General features: G+C 42.6%; 1 protein-coding gene across 4 annotated transcripts in view; it reads left to right on the forward strand.

The window, feature by feature from the left end:
• LOC141046628 (N-acylethanolamine-hydrolyzing acid amidase-like) overlaps nt 1–24,481 on the forward strand; it is a 53,402-nt gene that overhangs the window by 3,081 nt on the left and 25,840 nt on the right. For 3 of the 4 annotated variants that reach the window (XR_012219627.1, XR_012219625.1, XM_073541160.1), the window contains exons 2-4: nt 935–1,102; nt 21,780–21,906; nt 22,086–22,176. Coding sequence is in view for 2 of the 4 variants with exons in the window: in XM_073541160.1 (XP_073397261.1) it covers nt 935–1,102; nt 21,780–21,906; nt 22,086–22,176 (386 nt within the window). In the remaining 2 variants the exon portion in view is untranslated. The remainder of the gene's footprint in view (nt 1–934; nt 1,103–21,779; nt 21,907–22,085; nt 22,177–24,481) is intronic. The other variant, XM_073541177.1, reaches the window with a different exon arrangement.

Raw genomic sequence — 24,481 nt, forward strand, 5'->3', positions numbered from 1 at the left:
GCACCGGCATCAGGGGCTTATCTACAGCATTCTGTAATGCTGGAGACAAGCCCCCGATGTACCCTGAAAGAGGAGAAAAAGAGTTATATTATACTCACCCAGGGGCGGTCCGGGTCCGGTTTGAGTCCGGAGGGAGTCGCAATCCGGTCCGGCGCCTCCCATCTTGTAGCAATGACGTCCTCTTCTTTCCTGCCTGTCGCGGCTCCGGCGCAGGCGCACTGCTCTGCCCTGTTGAGGACAGAGCAGAGTACTGCAGTGCGTAGGCGCCAGAAGAGGTCCAGACAAAGGCTTCTTAATGAATCAGGGACCTATGAATCTAATGTGCCCCTTCATCAAAACCAATGCCGCTGTTGATGAATTGGGGCCAAAGAGTCCAGGAAGTCAAGCTGTGGCCCCACTAAAGCCTGACAACATCTCAACCCGAACCTGTCTGAGATTACATGAAGAAGACAGAAGGATTTGTGCAAGCCTTTATCCACAGAAGATCTGTGGTTGGTTCTGCAAGAGGTTTGTTACAACCTCCGTGCCAAGTTCCTGCAAAACTGTGTGCAAGTTACAAGTGTACCTAGAACAATTGATGCTTTGATTGCAGTTTGGAGGCCAAAGGGTGGTCACACCAAATTAATGATTTGATTTAGATTTTTCTCTTGTTCACACATTTTGCATTTTGTTAAGGGATAAAAATAATCTACCATATATGCATTTCTATTTTTAAAAGCATTTTAACTTTATAGTATTTTTTCCGCATCTACCTAAAACTATTGCACAGTATTGTAGTATGTGTGGAACACTATTGCCATTATGTCTGCCACGTGTCCTAGCTGTGGCCATAATTTTGGTCATCCTTACGTTCATGACCATATGTAATATTTCCGTTCTGTAAACCTATAATATTGCTTTGTTGTGCACAATAACGTGGATATTTATGTTACAGTACAACATTACCTAAATGGGTACATGCCATCATTCGTCCACTGGCAGAGATAGAACTTGCTTTTCTCATTCATGAACCATATGCTGGAGAGATAAAGGGGATCGCTCGAACACTTGGAGTTAATGTTGGTGACGTAGTGGCCTTAAACCTCTGCTATGAAGCCACAGCGTAAGTTCCTATAGAATTCCTACATTTATTGTAGGGATCAGATCTTCAAACTATATTTTCTCGTCGTTTGAGCTTTTCATAGAAAAAAAAATACCTTGCTGCAATCGTGCAGCTAGGCTCTGATTCGAATGGTTGCCCGTAGTTTGGTCAGCATGAATCAATAGTATCCCTTTTAAGAAAATGGTCTGTCCCTAGGATAACTTCTGTCTGTCACATATTGCTTGCTCTGGGAACTTCCAAAAATAAGGCTGCAGTCAGTATACAGCAAATTTAGACAGAGAGGATCTCAGAATTTGGACATTCACCAAGCTTGATTTGTGGTTCATTTAGGCATCCAACTATGACAGTGGAATTACTTTTGCTAGAGAATCATGATGCTAGAACAAATGGCTAATTGACTTGTATGGGCACTGCTTAGTTGCTCTGTAATGTGTCTCTGGCTGGTATTATTTTTGTATATCACTATGATTTTTTTAACCGGTCACTCTTTCCATCGCAAGGAGATCAGTAACATCAGAGCAAGACAAAGTTCAATGAAGCAGTCCAATATGCTACATGGTAAAAACAGATAAAATACAACTTTACTGCTTCTATGATCTTTAGAGCATAATGCACCTCATCCAGAATCTCCCCCCTTTTATCACAATTCCAGTATCCGTGAATTCATACAATGATGGGTGTTTTGAGACAATATCTGTCTGGACATTATGTAACATTATTTGTTCAGCGTATGGATAATTTTTCTGGGTGCTTTATGATACTTTTTAATCTTGATGTTGTGGGACATGACTCTTGGATATGGGACGGACCCCCAACTCCATCTTAAAACAACCATAACTACAGTAAATCGAGGCACTGGAATAAATACACAAAACACATTATTTTGGCTGTCAAAATGGCCACAGCTTTATTTAAATCACAGGGTTAAAACAATCCCAGTAGGAATCAGGTGAAATGCTGGTACATTGGGATTCACAAGTACTGTGATTTCCTCAGCTGTCTGACATACAGAACCAGGACAGACAGCCATAAAGGGGCGGTACGCACTGGCTTGCCATTTAAGCAGAGCCAGTAAACTTTCAGGGCACCATTGACCCTATTATCTTCACTCCTGTGCTTAACCACTGTACTTGTTCCTGATTGGCGTTACCATTACAATGTCCTTGAGGCTGGCCAACAAAGCCTAGCCTTTTCACCAGTCTTACATCCTCTATTAGTTAAAATGAGTCCACCTTAACTTGTCTGCAACTTCCACCTGACTCTTAAACTGCAAAGCTGTGACAGGTTATAAATTCCATGTCATGTGTGACACTTTTTTAGCTTTTTTTTTTTTTTTTTTTAAATCACTTTGGTAAACTTATAAAGTAGATGCCCCTGCAAAAACATTATGGGGGCTACACATGGCAAACCAACTCAGAGTCATCCTACAGTGTTCAGGAGAGGAAAAACCCCTGTGGAGGAAAACTCTAGGGAACCATGACTGAAGGATTGCCTTTCCCTTGTGCTTAAGGGCTAATGCTAATGATCACTTTTAATAGCCATGATAAAAATCTAAGATATACAATGGCTATTTAAACAAATACAATAAAGCATTCATCATTATACAAGTAGTGGTTAAATAAAGCGTTGTAGGACAGTGATTATGACAAGGTGGGAGGGTAGATTATGTCTATCCAGTTCATCTGGTGAGAGAGATAGGCATAGAGTTACCGCCTCTATATAAGCTCCAACATCCTCACAGTAACATACCAGGCAGACCTACTGTGCTCCTTCCTCTTAAAGCAACATACAAACAAAGCTGCAGAAGATAAAGGTCCACCCCTCCTAAAGTCATATCCCCCCCCTCTGCTTAGTGCTGCGGGGGTGTCTATATCTAGACGTTGTATCAGACCATTTACCTGGGTACTGTAAATGTATTGTCTGTCTTTGTGTATGTGTGTGAGTTATGTTTTGGAGTGTTCTGGAAAACCAATTTCAAAATTCACTATGCGGCCCGTTTTACTCCATTCTTAAGTGTTGTATCCATGAAAATCCTGGCTAGAGCACATACGACAAACACGGATGTTAGAATGAGGTCCAGGGCTGTGGAGTCGAAGCTCATTTTGGTGGAGTCGGTATAAAATGGACAGACTCCTACTCCTAAAATATATAATAAATTGGGTACAGTAGTTCAATGCACAATGTGCTGAATAATTTTTCATAGGAATTTGGGAAAGTTATGAAATGGCCTATAAATGGCTGTTCTATTCCTGATCTAAGGCTACATTCACACAAGAACAGGTTCTTGCTATTGTAACGGACAATGCTTTAAACATAAGTACAATTAAACTGATGAATAAGAGTAATGAACAACAGCTAGAAGGAAATTTAGGATTCAGTATGTTTGAGATGGAAGGCCACAGTGCTGTTCATGTAACTGAGGAACAAACAGATTTTACAACAGAAGAACAGCAAAATTATACTGTAGAAATAGATGATCTTGTTGAAGGTGCTTCAAAACACTTTCATATTCATCACATGCGCTGTGTTGTGCACACGCTGCAGCTGGCGATAAGAGAAAGTCTGCAAGAGGGACATGCTGGAAATCTGATTGGCAAAGTGAGGAAATTGGTTATTGCCGCCAGAACCCCTAAAATTGATTCCATCTTTAAGAGACGTGCTGGGAAAGGGGCAATTGTCGATCAAGCCACTCGGTGGGGCAGCACTTATTTAATGATTGAGCGATTGCTTGAACTAAAACCGTTTCTTATAGATATGATGAACCCTCAGGTAACCCTAAATGAAGGTCATTGGACACAGGTGGCTGAATTGAAGGAATTGCTTAATCGCCCATTTACAGTGACTAAAAAATTACATGCTGAGGATTTAACTACTGGCATTTTCATAAGGGAGTGGAAGAACTTGCTATTTTGCCTGTCCCAAAGAGGAGGTTTAATCGCAGAAGGCATTTTTGATTCAATGAAACGGAGAGAGACACAGCTATTGGAAAATAAAAAAAAATTTCTGGCAGCTGTTTATGTGGACCCAAGTCATCGTATACTGCATGATGATCAACAGCTTACTAAAGGAAAAGAAGCTCTGACTGAGGCAGCAGTTAGGATGAGTGGCCTACAAGAGGACTGCCAGAGGCAAGAGGACTTAGGTCCTGACAGTGCTACTGATGCCATATCTTCATCCTTATCAGATGAGGCGTTTGACTTTGACAAGTATTTGGATGACATGGAGCAGGCAAAGCATTGCCGCAAGGAAAAAGATTTCACTCAGTCTCCTATAGCAAGCAGATTGTCCATATTTCAGCAAAATGTTTCACTTGCTCTCAAAGAAATAGAAAAATTCAACCGTTCATCAAAACTGACTGTGCATGAGGCAAATAATTTATATCCAGAACTTGTTAGAGATGTTCCCATGTGGTTACGACTTTACCTCCAGCCCAAGTTAGTGTAGAGAGGTTGTTCTCTGGCCTTAAAATTATTAGGTCAGATTTGAGGTCATCTATGAAGGACGATCTGATGAAGGCAATTCTATTTCTTAGAACAAATTCATAGACTGATAGACTGCACAAATGTTATTTAGTATGGTTTTTGTTGAAAACTGTTTTTTGCCACTTACATAGTTTATTACATAGTGTGGTGTGTGTGTGTGTGTATATATATATATATATATATATATATATATATATATATATATATATATATATATATATATATATATATATATATATACACACAGTATATGTAATCGATATTACATAGTGTATTACATATTTACAATTTATTAGTTTTTTTGTGTTCTAAAGTTGTATTCCAATAAATATATATTATGTTCTATCTAAATATCTTGATTATTGTATCATAAAAATGATTAAATGTCTGATGTTCACATTGTACTACAATAAATTTTTCACTTAAATATAAGCAATATATGTGGGAGTCGAAGTCGTGGAGTCTGAGTCGGTGTAAGGGAAATTGAGGAGTCTGAGTCGCATGTTTGGCTTACCGACGCCACAGCCCTGACATTGAGGTCTTTGTTGTAATAAGAAATAGTTGACAAGAAATTAGCCACCAAGTCTCACCAGGCTCAGCTTTTACATGGTATGTCTCATTTATCATGCATCTTTGTGTGCTGTCATTATACAGCTCTGGCAAAAATTAAGAGACCACCACATCAAAACCCTGTCATGGGCAGCCCATTCTCCAGACCTTAAACCCATTGAAAACCTCTGGAATGTAATCAAGAGGATGATGGATAGTCATAAGCCATCAAACAAAGAACTGCTTACATTTTTGCGCCAAAAGCAGTGTGAAAGACTGGTGGTAAGCATGCCAAGACGCATGAAAGCTGTGATTACAAATCATGGTTATTCCACAAAATATTGATTTCTGAACTCTTCCTGAGTTAAAACATTAGTATTGTTGTGTCTAAATGATTAAGAACTTGTTTTCTTAGCATTATTTGAGGTCTGCAAGCATTGCATTTATTTTGTTGTTTTGACCATTTCTCATTTTCTGAAAATAAATACAAAATTTAGTGCTTGGAAATTTGAGGACATGTCGGTAGTTTATAGAATAAAAGAGAAATGTACATTTTACTCAAAAATATACCTAGAAAGAGAAAAATAAGACAAAATGAAAATTTAGAAATCGTCTCTTAATTTTTGCCAGAGCTGTATAAGCCGTATAAAAGTCTCCACATTGAAATGCTTGTTTGTATGTGTATAGAAAGATGAGGCTGGCGCATGCAAAGTTATTTGAGTCTGAGAGATTACATAATATGTTCACTTAACCTATGTAACCCATAAAGACAGATTCTTTAAAAAGTAAGAGTTTAAAGGACGCAGTTTCAGATATGTCTTCGAGATAATGCATAGTGCAAATTCCAATGTCACTCCTGTTTAAACTAATCATCAGAGGCATAATCTCCCAGACTCCTTTTTTGCCTCGATTGCATTTTTTTATACATCTAAAATAATAGGAAACAGGTCCCAAATTTCTAAAATTGCTGCATTGAAAAATAATTATTTGTCCGTACTATGCTGTGACTACAATCTGGTGGTTTAAGTTAGATTGACTGTAGTGTTATTCAGTGGTATTATATACGTGATGAATATACAGTAATTTCAGGTGCATGCAAAGTGTATAAAATCTTCATATCTTATTGCAATTAAAAATCCACAACGATAGATGAAAAATAACTCAGAGGTGTTTCTGGCACATGCTACCCTTGTTCACTGACACAGTGCTTTTCATCTAGTATCAGCTCACTGACTGAGTAGTTTTTCATCTATCATGGATTTTTAATTGTTATGATATAAAGATTTTATTCACTTTGCCGGCACCTGGAATTTTTTCATTATCTCCTTTCTGTTGATTGATCATACTGTGGTAGATCGGCTCACTCGGCTGCACACAGAGGTAGTCTCAGGAACACTAAGGATTTAAAGATGATTCAAACTTGGTTTATTAGACACGACCTAAACCAAGTTTGGTTCACTGCGGTCCCCCAATGCAGCACCATATAAGCCCATAATGGGATTTCAATATTTATCAATTCTATACTAGTCTACCCTTCCTTGTATCTCTATTATAAGGTTTGATAAAGACCAGGGACATGGTCGAAACGTTACCTTATGGAATAGCTTGCGTTTTCTACTGCGGTGAAGCAATTTTCTTTATTTGGTGATTGAAATAAATCATTTTTTTGCAAATTACATGAAATCCTGAGTGCGACTGTTTATCCTCTGGTTCACGATTGGTGGAGTGGTTCCGCGTTCAGTCAGCACCTCCCAAGCAAGAGTGCACGTCTTTTCTCCTTTCTACTGTTATCCAGGTTTAAGCACAAAAATAAACACGGCCCTCTGGGCGAAACAACAAAACAGTAGCTCTAGATACAGTCTTTGCAATAGTGAGGATCAGCCCACCCAGGGTTAGCAAGACCCATGGTTCAGGGCCATAAACAAAACACAAACCACTTCTCTGAAGTGTTCCTCTCCAGTCACTAACACACACCTGCTTTTGGAGGCCAGCTACTTAAGCCCCAGACAATGTGACTCCTCCATCCATGTGACTGATCACGTGACTGTGACGCCATACAGCACACGGTGGTGCCGGCTCTGCAGGTGGAGATAAGATGGACATCGTCCCACCAACTCTATGGATATCCACATAAAAACCAGCCCATTCTTCAACTAAGGGTACCGTTACACTAAACAATGCACCAGCGATCCCGACAACGATATGGCTCGCTGGTGCATCGCTAAGTGGTCGCTAGTGAGCTGCCACACAGGCAGATCTCACCAGCGACATCGCAGGGGTCGGGGGTCGCTACTTACCTGTCAGACGCGGCGATCCTGACGTCCTCCCGCCCGCGTCCACGCCTCGCTTGTCAGCGCCGCAGGAAGTGGCCAACGAGGAATGGTCCAGGGAGTTCTCGCGCGACCAACGATGAACAGCGGGGGAGCGGTCGGAGGTAAGTATCACATGCAGCGATATCGCTAGCAATATCGCTGCAACGTCACAAAATCGGTAACTTTACAGCGATATTGCTAGCGATATCGCAGTGTGTAACGGGGGCTTTAGTTTAAACCTCACAGCATGTAGTGTGCTGGAAGAAAATACTCCTGGGTTTTACATCACTGACTCCATTAAGCGTTGTGACACATATCTCCCCTTAAGTACTTTACCAGTGACTTTGTCACAATACTTACACAGTGAGTCATAAAACTTTTCGTTTTTATATACATGATACACTCATACATTGGAAATATATAAATGTATTATGTGTAAGCAGGACTAAATCAGGATAGGTTTTCAGCATCTTGTTGTAAATGGGTAATGTTTATAAAGATGGCTCGTGTCTTGAAGGAATAGTACTTGAAAACTTTTGCAAATTGGGGCACAGCTTCTTTAAAGCTTTTATGCCAAAAAAGTGGCGTAAAAGCTTTGAAGAGTTGCAAAATTTTTAGCTCAACTTGGAATTGCAACTTTGTCAAAATGGCTGGAGTTGGGGCAGGATGGGGGTGTAGTAGGATCGACGTGCATCTTTTCATGAATCAGGAGCATCAGACTCCACCATGCTTCTCAGGAAGACAGGTGAGAAAATCACTGGTCTTGATGAATCGAGGTCTAGGTGTTAGGAAGTGTTCATAGGTTTAATAGATGCAATGTTTAGCAATAATGCCATTTGTTTGGAAAACGCCTGTCCCCCTAAAACAAACTGAGCTTTAAGGCTCATACTCATTTGCGAGAAAAACGGACTAGTGTAATCCGATAAAAAAAATTCGGATTGTACTCGGACCAATGATATTCTATGACTCCCTGCTCATCTGTGATTTTTTTTTTTTAATTTTTTTTTTTCTAAGATTGGACTGAGAAAAAAATTGCAGCATGCTGCGATTTGTCATGTAAGAGACTCGCCAATGCAAGTCAATGAATGCGAGAAAAATTGCACAGCACATGGACCATGCGTGTGCAATACGACTTTTTTTTTTTTTTTTTTAACTCGCCCATCTCCTAGAAAACCCAACATTTCACCATCCGAGTACAGTAAATTCACGATGTGACCCGGCAGAATAGAATAGATAAAAAAAAGTCAGTCATATATAATTAGTACAGTGCGTGTGTAGTTTATTGTTCGTGGATTAGCTAATAATTAAATAACTTAAAAAAAAAAAAAAAAAAAAAATATGGCATAGGTTTCCCCGAAATTTTAATAGCAAGTGAGGGGAGGTAATGGGGATAAAATTGTACTTCAAAAAAAAACAATGTGTATCTTCTATATGACAATGGTCATGCCATGTTCTTAGCAAACAGATCAATTATGGGTGCTTTATTTTAAACTTGTACCTGTTTCCCCTAAATGTCGCTGAAGTGATCCAACAGACCTATGTGAAATAAAAATGGTCCAAGACTGCCAATAAAACCCTTATAACAACATATTTAATGTACCACCACAAGATAGAACCAATAATATTTGTGCCCTAGTTTTTATATTGACCCCAAGTTCAGGTAGCACGCTGATGAATAATTCCCTCTCCATACATAATACTGCTTTTCTTATACTAATTTCCATCTACCATATATACTTATGTACAGTATAAGCTGAGCTTTTCAGCAAATATTTTTGTGCTGAAAACGCCCCCCCCTCTGCTTATACACAAATCATTTTCCAGAAAGCCAGCAGGAGAGCAGCCTCAGGAGCCAGCGGCTGTGGCACAGTGACAGCTGCAGCCGGCTTCAAGACGTCATACTCGCCCTCTTCACACCGTCGTATCTCCGTCCCGGCATCGGCAGCTCTTCCCATGTGCTGAGTAGTCACTTGGTACCGCTCATTAAGGTAATGAATATGCACGCGTCTCCATTCCCATAGGCGTGGAGCGCATATTCATTACCCTAATGAGCGGTACCACGTGATCGCTCAGCACAGGAGAGCTACCGTCGCCGGGAAGGAGCTGCAGGGATGGCGCGAGGAGGGTGAGTAGGACGCTGGGTGTGAGCCATGCATACAAGGATGTGACGGGGGTGAGCCATGCACACGTACAAGGATGTGACGGGGGTGAGCCATGCACACGTACAAGGATGTGACGGGGGTGAGCCATGCACACGTACAAGGATGTGACGGGGGTGAGCCATGCACACGTACAAGGATGTGACTGGGGTGAGCCATGCACACGTACAAGGATGTGACGGGGGTGAGCCATGCACACGTACAAGGATGTGACGGGGTGAGCCATGCACACGTACCGTACAAGGATGTGACGGGGGTGAGCCATGCACACGTACAAGGATGTGACGGGGGTGAGCCATGCACACGTACAAGGATGTGACGGGGGTGAGCCATGCACACGTACAAGGATGTGACGGGGGTGAGCCATGCACACTTACAAGGATGTGACGGGGGTGAGCCATGCACACTTACAAGGATGTGACGGGGGTGAGCCATGCACACATACAAGGATGTGACGGGGGTGAGCCATGCACACAAACAAGGATGTGACGGGGGTGAGCCATGCACACATACAAGGATGTGTCGGGGGTGAGCCATGCACACATACAAGGATGTGTCGGGGGTGAGCCATGCACACATACAAGGATGTGTCGGGGGTGAGCCATGCACACATACAAGGATGTGTCGGGGGTGAGCCATGCACACATACAAGGATGTGTCGGGGGTGAGCCATGCACACATACAAGGATGTGGCGGGGGTGAGCCATGCACACATACAAGGATGTGGCGGGGGTGAGCCATGCACACATACAAGGATGTGGCGGGGGTGAGCCATGCACACATACAAGGATGGGAGGGGGGTGAGCCATGCACACATACAAGGATGGGAGGGGGGTGAGCCATGCACACATACAAGGAGGGGAGGGAGGGTGAGCCATGCATACCACATGGAGAGCCACACCTACCAGGACAGGATGGGAGGAGCCACACATAGCAGAACAGCGATGAGGGGACAATGCTTATCCAGCTTATATTACCCAGTTTTCCGTGGCAAAATTAGGTGCCTCGGCTTATACTCTGGTCGACTTATTCTCGAGTATATACGGTAAGTAGATTTGCTATATACAGCTCTGGCAAAAATTAAGAGACCAACACATCAAAACCTTGTCATGGGCAGCCCAATCTCCAGACCTGAACCCCATTGAAAACCTCTGGCATGTAATCAAGAGGATAATGGATAGTCACAAGCCATCAAATAAAGAACTTAAATTTTTGTGCCAAAAGCAGTGTGAAAGACTGGTGGCAAGCATTCCAAGACACATGAAAGCTGTTTTGAAAAATCATGGCTATTCCACAAAAGATTGATTTCTGAATTCTTCCTGAATTAAAACATTAGTATTGTTGTTTCTAAATGATTAAGAACTTGTTTTCTTTGCATTATTTGAGGTCTGAAAGCACTGTTTTGGTTTTTTGTTTTTTTTTACATTTTGACCATTTTCTTTGTCAGAAAAAAATACAAAACTTATTGCTTGGAAATTCGGAGACATGTCAGAAGTTTTTAGACTAAAAGAACAATTTTACATTTTTCTCAAAAATATACCTATAAAATGAAAAATCAAACTGAACATTTGAAAGTGGTCTTTTAATTTTTGCCAGTGCTGTATATATGGCTAGAATGTACCTCGCCCTCAGTCTCTCACACCTATATACATATATTATTTCCTTTCCCATCTCCCTGATATTAACATAGATGCTATAAGTTTGTATGTCTGAGTTTATTTTACTATCGTCACATACGCATTCTCATATTTTGCGTGAATCTGTATGCCATAAGTTTTGGAGCATAGTCCGTAATGCACCATGGCTTCTCCAAAATTACTCCACTGTTTCATGTTTATGGATACATACGTAACTCATTTTGTGGTTATAGACCCTTATGAATGGTGTGCGGACCCCATGAAATAAGGGGAAAATTTTGAGAGATGTGATATCTCAAAAAGAAATGAAACTCCCATATTTCCACTCCAATTCTCGGAAATGGCACGTCTATGTGCTTTATTCAACCGGAAATTATGTCACGGGGAGGCAGGCACTGTGCATTCCGAAAACCCAGAAGTGATTCTGGTGTGCATCTTAGTGACCGGAAGTGACTGCTGTTTTACTAGTGAGACGCACGCGGGCCACATTACCAGTATGGAAAGGTCATGACATACGGATTCTTCTCACAAGGGGCCAGACATTAAAGGGTAAGTCCCAATTACACCAACTATTTATTCACTGCATATATACAAGCCCTATATTAGGGATATTTTCTCAGCAGAACAGGACAGAGATTGGAGGGACCCATGTTACTTATGCATCTAGCACTTTAGCAACCCTATGACTGAATACAAGTTAGCCCCCTGAAGAGTTGCTTGGATGAAAAGCTTCAGGATGTTCAATAAGTGAAATTGCAGGGCCTCCAATATAGGGCTAGCTGTTGACTGTCCTTGTCATGGCGGGAGTATTTGGGGTCAGATTTAGCTTAAGCCACAATAGTGACCTCTAGGGCTAATTTGTACCCCGTTGACTTTTTGCCTAGAGGATCAAACCATACCTGAAAAGAGAACTTCAGAGCGGGTAAGGGGTTTCCATTTTATCCTTATTCTATGCTGTACCTTGATATGCACCATATATGAACAGTACATTTACTGTATGACATAAATTTGATGTATGCATCCCTTCCTTGTTGAGATGGCTTTGATCTGACCACTGTTAGTATTTAAATCAAGACAGACCACTCAGAAGGCAACAGGATCTGGAATCTGTTGTCCCATAAACTCATGTGCAAATAGATATATTTTTGTCTCATGGACGTGTGTGTACCTTAGAACATTGTTTCACTAACCGTCAATTTTGTCTAACTCATCCCATGACACGTCCTTTGTTACTGATTTTGACTCCCATACTGCAGGGAAAATCACATCAGTTATCTTTGAGCCTTATTTTTAATAAGGAAGACAGACCTTCAGAATTTGAAAAAGCACACTATTGTCCTTCATACTAAAGGGTGTAAGTTTCTTTTAGCACTGAAGGGGTTAACCTGCTCAGTTGAAAGCTCCTGGATACTTTCCTGCATTAAGGCTGTCAGCTATGCACTGTTAGCCACTCCCATCTCCTATATAATCTGGTTCCTGGCAGGCACTCCTTATCAAAGCTAGCTTTTGCTCCATGGCTGCAGATTTTTGTTGGTTATTATAGGAAAAGGCATTTGATTGATTTATCTGTGACTGTTGCTAGGTTTTGAGTGTGTGATAATTCCCTTCTCCTAATTTGGTTTAATCTCCTACTCCACTACCCGATGCATTCCTTTGTTTAAGGGAGTATATATTTGTATGTTTGGTATTTTTCGTTATCCCTGTTCGTATGACCTTGTTAGTCTGGTTGGTGTATTATGGTACACTACTAATCTCATCTTCCCTGGGTGGGGAAGGGTACAAACTGAGGGCAGATTCAGGTAAGTGGCCCCAGCATCTTCACCATCACAAGTAATCTGGGTAACAGGGTGCTCTAGGGGGCCCCTAGTGTTGGGGACAGAGAAGGAGCCCCTGTCCCGGGACACCCGACAGCAGAGTTGATTCATTAGCTCTGACCAAAACCGTTGTTATGGATCCTATCATTGATCTCACAGGGCAACTGCAGCAGCTCAGCCTGGAGGTAGCAGATCTACGCACTGTTGTTTTACAGCACCATAAAACATCAGGTTTGGGGACCATGACTCCTAGGCAACCCTTAGTGGAGCCAAAGATCGCTTTGCCTGACAGGTTCTCTGGCGGTGTGCCAAATTTGTTGTTTTCAGGGAGGCCTGCAAACTGTACTTTAGGTTACGTCCTTAGGAACCAAGGAGCAACGGGTGGGGATAATAATCTCCCTCCTTCGTGGTGACGCGGAAGCATGGGCATTTTCTCTCCCGTCTCAGACGGTGGAGTAATTTTTCTGGCTCTGTGTGCATATACGATGATTCCGACTGCGCTTTCCTGGCTGAGTCCACACTACGTCAGTTTCAGCAGAGAGACCGGCCGGTGAAGGAGTATTGCTCTGAGTTTTGGAGGTGGTCCACGGACATTAAGTGGAATTTACCGCATTCCATAGCCAGTTCAAAGGTCCTTATAAGATTGTGACCGTCGTCATTCCCGCAGCATTCTGCCTTGTCGCCCACTTTTAGGCCTTTTATCTGCTTAATTGAGAATGATATAACGAAGGTATTGCTCACACCTGTCTATGAAATAGCCTAGGAGTCAATTGTCCAATTACTTTTGGTCCCTTTAAAAACAGGGTGGCACATGTTCAGGAGCTGAAACTCCTAAACCGCTCATCCAATTTTAATGTGAATACCCTCAAATGAAAGCTGAAAGTCTGAACTTCAACTGCATCTGAATTGTTTTGTTTAAAATTCATTGTGGTAATGTCTAGAACCAAAATTAGAAAAATGTCTGTCCAAATATATATGGACCGAACAGTATATGAAGCATCTTATGGGGGCCATTATACAGTATATGGAGCATGATATGGGGCTCATTATACTGTATGAAGCATTATATGCGACACATTAATCTGTATGGAGCATAATGTGATGCCCATACTACTGTATGGAGGACTATACTGTCTGGTTTCTGAGCTACTGTAGAATTTGCAATAGATATCACTCATGTAAAGTAAGTGAACCCTTTGGCATTGTACTATACCAATATTTCTCTGCTGCTTCTGTGCATCATGAATTTTGGTATGGGTTAACGAGGCCCACTGAGACTCTTTCACCTGTGGCCCACTAAAACCTGGAGCCAGACCTGGATGTCAACTTTCTATTGGCAGCTGACATCAAACGCAGGGGTTAGTAATGGAGAAGCGTCTATTAGGTGCCCCCATTACTTAACCCATAGTCATATTGTAAATATAAAACACCCAGAAAAAGTCCTTCAGTTGAAATAAAGACACTGACCCCTTTATTTGAAATAAAAAGTTATACACACCTTTACGCCTAATCTACTGAAGCCCATGTCCTCTGTAATCTATCTATCTTCTACCTATATATGTATTGAAAAATATTTACTTTGACAACAAGCTTTAAATGACAGAGTAATTCTCTATGTAAACGTTAATTTTTAAATCGCATTGCATACGGATCGCATACACATGTCAAACAGAAAATAGATGAGAAAAATTGCATTGTAGTCGCATGAAAATCACATGCCACTTGCATGATACTCGTCTGGCTTTTCAGGAACAACATCAGACCGTTTTTAATAACGCTGATGGTTATGAGCCCTAACTCACCTTCTGGGCCCAGCGTGGAGTCACTGCCGCTGCACCTGCTGTCTTATTATCTGCCTCTTTGACGTTGTGTTGATAGCACTTCAGCCATTAAATGAGAAGATTAATGGAGCACTGTCGATGTGATGTCAGTGCTGAAGATAATAACAGACAGCGGGAGACCCAGTGATTGGCCAGGGGAGGGTGAGTAAAGCTTAGTTTTCTATTTTATAGGGAACCTCACAAAAGTTTTTTCCCCTAATTACAGCGTTGCATTTGTCATTTAGCACTTATTTCTAGCAACCGTAATATTTAAGAAAACATAATTGTTAAATCGGCTTTTTTATTATTGTGATGCCACATATTATAAGGTCCAAAAGTTGTGCACTCAGTGTCTGATATTACATTTCAGCCAGTTTTTTTCATGTCAATGCCTCTCAATTAATGACTTTTTGACAACAAATTCATCTATTGATTTGCAGCTTTTTATAAAATTTTCTTTTGTGGTTAAGTTTTCATTTACATGCATGTGGCTTTTCCATATGTTTTAGACAAATTCATGAAATTCAATTTTATTAAAATTAGAAATATAAGAATGCCCAATAACATTTTAAACACCAATGGCGGTATTTTTAGAATGTAATCCGCCATAGCAGTCAAATTTCCACTCCATAAATGTAATAAAAAAATAGGAGAACAACCGTAGTAAAGATTTTATTAGCTTACAAACAGCAAAAATACATGAAAGCGTGAAGCAGGACAAACAATAAACAAAGGGACACCGTACATCATATCAAGTAACAATGTAACCAACCATTATAAAAGCCACACAACTGTGACTGGCTATACATGGTACATAAATGAGCATCACCCCAACATCATCTAAATACAAAGACCCAAAGTGGGTATAAGACCATGAATGGACAGGGGGGCTTACCAAAAAGAATGTGCTTACCCAAAACAGATGGTAGGACCCCGACGCGTACACACAGGCCGCTTTCTCAAGGGGATGTGGAGAAGGAGTGTGACAAAGACCTTTAAAAGTCATGGCAACCGGTCATGTGGTTGATCACCAGGTACAATTCAGCCAATACGTGCGGTAGTAGCGGCGCACTGCGTCAGCAAGGTCCTCAACATAGGTAACGCCAGACGTCAAGCATCTCAGCGCACACGCGGGGAAGAAAATGCCCCAGGTGCACGCAGGAGGCACAGAGACACCCGGCCCCATGTGAGAACCATGGAGGCAACACCATGCACGCGCACAACCGCAGAAAATCAATATAGGCAAATAAACACAAGTTATAATACAGCGAGTAATATAGTTACAGTAATACAATGAATAAAGAGCAATGCATAGCAAAAGCAACATGCACATTTGAGCAGACAAGACAGTGGCCACAGGGAAAAGATCCTGGACTGGGGCCTCTGGTACCAAAAGGGATAGGAGTCTCGGGAACATAGTGGCTCCTAACTAGTGAATCTTTTAGATTTTTGGACCTAGAGGTCATCGATGGAGATCTGCCAATGGCTGGACCCAGAGAGGGTTCAGCACCAATAATGGCCCAATGTTTAGAAAGAATATCATATGATCCCACTCGTGATTAAGTGTAGAGATAAAACGAATAGTCTCACCCCAATTCTTTTTCCTCCTATTCATACCAGCCCGTCGATATAATAGATCATTATGTAAAGTATTTCTAGCCCTGTCGTAGCCCCTCCTTATACACCTGTTGCTGTAACCTTGTGTCTGGAATTGAGGGACTTTGTGATCCCATTTATAAATTCATAGGTTTTTTTTTATCTAAAACCCTTAGTTGAATTATTACCATCATTCAGGACACGACGGACGTCCTGACGCAGGTCAATGGCGTCCTTGTGGACAACCATACTCTGTTTGTCACAGCCGATGTCGAGTCCTTATACACCTGTATCAATCATGCATAAGGGTTGGATGCGGTCCGCCTCTTTCTGGGGGCGTCTGACCTGGGCGACCCATTGTGCGAATTACTCCTTGAGCTGATGCACTTTGTTCTCACCCATAATTTTTTCGTTTGTAAATAGTACTGATATTTGAAGAGACGCGGCTCAGCCATGGGCGCGGCCTGTGCGCCCTCGTGTGCTAATCTCTTCCTGGGTTCCTGGGAGAGATTCATTTTTGGCGATGGGGTGCGTCGGCTGCCTCCCATGTGCTGTGCTGGTATTGTTATATTGATGACATCCTGGTTCTGTGGGATGGGACAGTGCAACAGCTCGGGGAGTTTATGGCGTATCTTAATGTGAACTCATTTAATATTAAGTTGACTTATACATTTGACCCTGACTCAATTGACTTTCGGACGTGATTTAAAAAAAAAAAAAAAAAAGCGCAACTGATGAATTGGACCCTTTGTGCAGAATATTCCAGCCCCGCACTGAAATGTTGTATCCCAGAGTCGGCAAGGTAGTGACATGAAGGCAGAAGTTCACTTAACATGCCCAAAGTATATGTCAGCACTAAAATAGGGAAGTGTTTCTTCTGCGAGTTCGCACAGGGAAGCACTCAACATAAAACTGTGCATACCTGAAGTCTGACTGACTAGTGCAGATGCATTTGGGCCTGTCTGGTTTGTAACTGAATTTTTTGGAGGATTTTTTTCCTCTTTTTGAAGTTTTCATGTTAGAGTAGGGACTGACAAGTATAACACTGTGTATACCTGAAGTCTGACTGACTAAGGCTGTGGCACATAGGCAGAAAGTCACGGCCACAACTGCACATTTTGACTTTGACCGTGACAACTGTTGCATGACTAAAGTTTGCTTGGTGTCATTGCTACACCATAGCGCAGTACAAGTGAATGGGGTTGCATTGTGATCCTGATGGTACTGCGACAAGCAAGTCGCAAGAAGTCAAACCTCAACTGATTTTTTTTTTTTTTTTGTCGCAGTACCTTCAGGGTCACGAATGCAATGTTGTAATTAGTTCATAGGGTTAAATTTTGCTGTCAGGTTCCCTTTAAAAAAAACTACTTCTGGGCCTGGGTGACAAAGGTTTTCCAAATCCAGAGACTCCCTTAATAAAAGGAAGTTGCACAACCTTCCAAATTATTGGTATATGATGACATTTGTTTAGAGACAAAAGAGGAACTGCCATGATTTGCAATGATTTTTTAATATTATATGGTTTTCGATGCATACAACACAAACATAAGCCATAAGTATGGATTTATGGTCTCATTGGTAGCTATTTCAGAATACAAAAAGTAATAAAACATATTCAACAGGGATGTCCAATATATTGTTTGTGATTGTGCGCCCTTACTCTTAGTGCTATTCGTGGAACCCATCTGAAAACGACATTGGGTTCACATGCCCTAAATTTGAAACGTCAGGCCTGCAGGCCGTTTACGGCCCACGATGACCTTTTCTTCAACCCTGGCCACATTGCTCAGTCCAGCAGCTGCGTTTTGCCAATTTATTTTTGTTCTGCGAGCACGCTTACTCAGCATTCATTACTGAATGTGCACCCGTCCTATAGAAGAAGACAGTAGCCGCAGCCCCAGCATCTCCTGTGATGTCTGTGTCACAGCCCCATGTCTCTTGTGATGTCTATGCCGCAGCCCATGTACATACTCCAGACCCAGTGTATCTTATGTGATGTATGTGCAACAGTCTGTGTCTCCTATGTGATGGATGTACAGCAGTCTTGATGTCTCCTTTGTGATGTATATGGAAGTCTCGGTGTCTACTATATGATGTATGTACAGCAGCCTCAGTGTCCCCTATGTGATCTATACTGCAGATCTACTTCCTGAGTTATAAATGTAACCTGATCAATGATTAATTTCCCACTGTGAGGGGACCTGCAGTATAATATACATCTGTGTTTGGTATGACTTACTGCTTTGAGTTGTTTACAAAACTTGTCATATCAAAGCAGTTACGAGTAGCAACATCATTCATACTACATAACATCACAGCCACACCAAAGAGAAGCAGTTCCAGTCATCATATTAGCAGTGAGTAGATTAAATATTTGACCAAATATTGCAGGATTTTCAAGTTGATAATTTTGAATGGCCCTGAAGGATGGTATTAACCCCTTCCCGACCAATACGACCAGTGACGCCTACGTAGGCGTCATGGTATAAATCGCGTTCCTGTGGGTTGGGTGACCGGGGTCACTGAAAGGCCACCCGACCCACAGATACAGGACCCTTTGTGCTTCACCCTGGGGGGGGGGGGTGGCTTTGCCCCCCCCCCTTGGCTACGATCGCTCTGATTGGCTGTTTCACGCTCAACAGCCAATCAGAGAAATAGTAATATATATTTCATCAATGAAATTTGATGAAATATTACAATCCAGCCATGGCCGATGCTGAAATATCATCGGTCATGGCTGGAGACAGATGGGGACGATGTGCCCCCGCCACCGACTGATCACCGCCGTCAGCATCTGCCCCCCCGCCTTCCGATCTCCCCTCCCGGTACCCTCCGAGTCCCGCTGTCACTCCCTGTGTCCCTCCACCATGGATCATGGGTGCCACCATCTTCCAAAATGGCGAGCACATGCGCAGTGCTCCCATCGAATCTGCCAAGCGGCAGATTCCATTCATTTTGATCACTGATAGATCCTATCACAGTGATCAAAATTAAAAAAAAATAGTAAATCACCCCCCCTTATCACCCCCATGGGTAGGACGAATAATAAAATAAATATATTTTTATTTTTCTATTAGAGTTAGGGTTAGAATTAGGGTTAGGGTTGGAATTAGGGTTGGATTTAGGGCTAGGGTTGGGATTAGGGTTAAGATTAGGGTTATGGTTGTGTTGGGGTTAGGGTTGGGATTAGGGTTAGGCTTGTGGTTAGGGTTATGGTTGGGGTTAGGGGTGTGTTGGGGTTATTGGTAGGGTTGGGATTAGGGTTAGGGGTGTGTTGGGGTTAGAGTTGGAGTTAGAATTGAGGGGTTTCCACTGTTTAGGCACATCAGGGGGTCTCCAAACGTGACATGGCGCCACCATTGATTCCAGCCAGTTTTGCTTTCAAAAAGTCAAACTGTGCTCCCTTCCAAGCCCCGATGTGTGCCCAAACAGTGGTTCCCCCCACATATGGGGTACCAGCGTACTCAGGACAAGCTGGACAACAACATTTGGGGTCCAATTTCTCCTGTTACCCTTGTGAAAATAAGAAATTGCGGCCTAAAAAATGATTTTTTGAGGGAATTTTTTTATTTTCACGACTCTGCGTTATAAACTTCTGTGAAGCACCCCTCTCGGCATATATACGAGTCATTGTCCCAGGGGGTCGGTGGGGGAGGGGGAGTGGCAGGTGCCGGCGGCTGTCACATAATACCCACTCCTCACGCGATCGCTGCAAGTCCTCCCTGCATCTCTCTGTTGTCCAGGCGAGGCAGCATCTTCCCGTGTTCAGCAGTCACGTGGTACCGCTCATTAAAGTAATGAATATGGACGCGTCTCCACTCCCATAGGCGTGGAGCACATTTTCATTACTTTATTGAATGGAACCACGTGACCACTGAACACAGGAAGAAGCTGCTGGTGCCGGAGACCACCAAAGAAGCAGGGAAGTGCATAGACCGCGCCTGGAGGGGGCGAGTATGACGGGGAGGACGGAGGGAGCCATGCCGAGCCATGCATACACGGAGGGAGGACGCTGAGCCATGCATACAGCAGGGGGGGTACGCCGAGCCATGCATACAGCAGGGGGTAGGACGGGGGAGCCATGCCTACAGCGGGGGTAGGACGGGGGAGCCATGCCTACAGCGGGGGTAGGACGGGGGAGCCATGCCTACAGCGGGGGTAGGACGGGGGAGCCATGCCTACAGCGGGGGTAGGACGGGGGAGCCATGCCTACAGCGGGGGTAGGACGGGGGAGCCATGCCTACAGCGGGGGTAGGACGGGGGAGCCATGCCTACAGCGGGGGTAGGACGGGGGAGCCATGCCTACAGCGGGGGTAGGACGGGGGAGCCACGCCTACAGTGGGTGTAGGACGGGGGAGCCATGCGTACAGCAGGGGGAGCCACACATACCAGGACAGGGATGAGGGGACAATGCATACCCGGCTTATACTTGAGTCAATAAGCTTATTCAGTTTTCTGTGGCAAAATTAGTTGCCTCGGCTGATACTCGGGTCGGCTTATACTCGAGTATATACGGTAAGAAGGTAGGAACCCAAGTTGATTCTAAACACCTTTGGGCTGATAGATGGGGTGCAGAGTCCAGCACCTCCATATAGTATGAACAGGTGCCTACTGCAATGAATACATAACTTGAAAAAAGGAGGAACGCAGTAGCACTCTGTAGAGACCAATATATATGTGAACACAAAATATATCATAATTGCTGACCTTCCTCTGATGCTTATCTAATGACACTCTGCTCCAGCTCTGCTGTGAGCGGGAGCCGAGGGTCAGTGCACTGTGCTCTGATCCTCTTGCATGAGAGAATTGCAGCACAGGTGAGGCAGAGCTGAAGAAAGTAATTTCTCCATCTCCTCCATGGCCGGATCAACATGGAAGGATCAAAATTATTAACTTTAAGTTAATAATTTTATACAGCCTCCGAACGCTATTGTAAAATTCCAAATGGCAGAAAAAAATTTCCCCACCCCTGGTTTAAATCATCAGTGGCTACATACCAATCTGTAAGATGTGCAGATCCTGTTACAGATTATGATGCGACCATAAGCAATTTAAAGGTACACGTCGCTAAAGCACCTGGTGGCCGGGCTGCCCCAATCAGTTGCCAGTGGACTGGCCTGAGGGTCATGTGCCCTGTGGATAAAATATGTAAATATAATGTAATATAAAAAGTTAATAAATATAAAAAAGGTAAATGGAGACTACAACATTGGCTGCCTCCAAAACAAGTGAGATCAGGTGCTATGTACATGTGTGCAGCTGGTGTGGTGTCTTGAAATGAGTTTAAAAAAATACACTTCTTTTGCAGGTTTTGCACGAGTATTATTGCCCAAGATGACAAGGGAAATGTTTACCATGGGAGAAACTTGGATTATGACTTTCCTGATATATTAAGAAAACTCACCATGGATTTAGATTTCATACAAAATGAGAAGGTATAGTAATTGTCTTGAAGCTATCATGTAAACCACTAGTCATTATTCACAAACTAAACACAACATTAATAATTTATTTGTAGTAGGTTTTATGTATCTGTGCATCTTTAAGGAAAGTGAGATCTGCAAATTGTATTTATTTTTTTTGAGTGTAACACATTATATATCTTCTCTGGTAGGTTGCATACACAGGAACAACCTTTTTAGGCTATGTTGGATTGTGGACTGGTCAAAGACCCTATGTGTTTACTGTATCTGGCGATGCAAGAGGTATAATGCTAAGTTTCTAAATTGTAAAATATTTTTTGTAGGCTTCATCTTTTATGTCAGGTTTGTACTGGATGTTTCAGGGGGGGGTTATTTCCTGTGTTTCTATTGTGTTAAAGATGGCTAATTGCTTGCTAGGTGTGGGAACAGGAAAACATCACTTTACATTCACTAACATCAGTTTTGCAAAGTACATTATTTAGGTGATTTTGTTTTGTAGTTTACTTTTGCTAGTTGCAGCATTGCCTGGCTGGGTGGTTATATCATAGATATGGCTTTATATGAAATCTTTACTAGAGCTATGTCTTTCATTGATTGCAATTGTCACATCCCCTTTGTAGTGTTATGGTAATACCACTATTGATGCAGATTATCAAATGAAGCTTTGTGCATGCTAGGAATCCTGGGAGATTTCGGCTGCGGAGGATACAGAGTTGCAAATGCAGCCATGTATGGTACTTTACATCAGACAATAATTCATTGACATTTCAAGAAACGTGATGTATTTTATTTACAAAGTTATTATTATTATTATTTATATAGCACCATTAATTCCATGGTGCTGTACATGAGAAGGGGGGTTACATACAAAGTTATAGATATCGTTAACAGTAAACAAATTTACAATGACAGACTGGTACAGAAGGGAGAGGACCCTGTCCTTGCGGACTTAAATTCTACGGGATAGTGGGGAAGAGACAGAAGGTCGGGGGTGCAGCAGCTCTGGTGGTGATGAGGCAGCAGCTCAGGCGGTGGTGAGGCGGCAGAATGGTTATTGCAGGCTGTAAGCTTTCCTGAAAAGATGGGTTTTCAGGTTCCGTTTGAAGGATCAGAGGGTGGTGGATAATCGGGCGTGTTGAGGCATGAAATTCCAGAGGATAGGGGATATTCGGGAGAAATCTTGGAGGCGGTTGTGTGAGGAACGAATAAGTGTGCAGGAGAGTAGGAGGTCTTGGGGGTTAGGTATTTTATGTATGTTATATCTTTGGGTAAACTGTAACATGATAATTATAAATACAAGAGAAAAAAATATAGGGAACACCTAAAGGAGTTGTCCATTACTTTTGTATTGATGACCTATCCTTAAAGTCACCAATATAGGATCATTGGGGCTGCGAAATCCATCACCCTCATGATCAGCTGTCCCGGTATTGGCAAGAGTGCTTATTTGCGTAGATACACAGCTACGTCAACTGTTTGTAGCCATAGCCAGGTCCAAGACACTCTCCCCCTTTACAAATCAATTAGTTGCTCCACTATTCACTTATGGTTGGTACTGGAAACAGCTGATCAGTTGAGGTGCAGGGTGTCGCACCCTCTTTCTCCCACAATCAAATATTAATGGCCTATCCAAGAGGATAGGCCATCAATATGAAAGTCCCGGACAACCCCTTTAAGCAGCACAAACCCCAGGTCAATTAATCTGTTCAGTTAAGAAGTATAAGGGTACGTGCACACGCTGCGGAATCCGCTGCGGATTAATCCGCACGGATTTTGCAAAAACCGCAGATAATCCGCAGGTCCAAAGACCTGCGGATTATCTGCGGTTTTGCCTGCGGTTTGGTCCTGCGGATTCACTATCTCCACAATGGTGGAGATAGGAACCCGCAGCGGTTTCCGCAGAAAGAATTGACATGCAATTCTTTCTGCGGATTCAAAACCGCAGCAAATCCGTGCGGTTTTTTCCGCAGCGTCGGCACAGCGTTTTTTTTTCCCATTCAAATGAATGGTACTGTACACCGCAGCTAAAACTGCTGCGTGTCCGCAGCGGCCAAAACCGCTGCGGAAACGCAGCGGAATCCGCAGCGTGTGCACACAGCCTTAGTGATTGTAAACCAATTTCTCCTGCTGGGATGAAAATTAAAGAGACAAAAGGCCACTGGAAAGGCAATAGCCCCCAAAATGGAATAGTTTGAAAGGTGAGTGCGAGAGACAACCACTTTCCAAATGCTTCCTGAGTTACTATTTTTTAATTTTGCAATTTGCTAGTATCCTTGCCACCTCTGGTAGCATGTGGCAGTACTTGTAGTTCATTTAGATTGCAAAGTTGGTCCTACTCTTGCACGATGGCAATTCGTGCCGTCACATAAAGGTTTGCAATGTCTCCCAGCACAGTGTCAAGACAATAGTGCAAATACCAGACCACCGACCGTTACATGAAGAAAAGTGAACAGGGCATTAATTCAGCAGTAGGTGATGATCTGCAGATGAACACTGCCTGAGCCCTACAAAATGACCGCCTGTGGGCTAGCAGTGTTCATATTTCTGACCTAACTGTCAAGAACAGACTTTATAAGGGTAGCCTGAC

This window comes from Dendrobates tinctorius, unplaced genomic scaffold (genome assembly GCF_039654945.1).
Source record: "Dendrobates tinctorius isolate UK_male_01 unplaced genomic scaffold, ASM3965494v1 ptg000011l, whole genome shotgun sequence".
Lineage (NCBI taxonomy): Eukaryota > Metazoa > Chordata > Amphibia > Anura > Dendrobatidae > Dendrobates > Dendrobates tinctorius.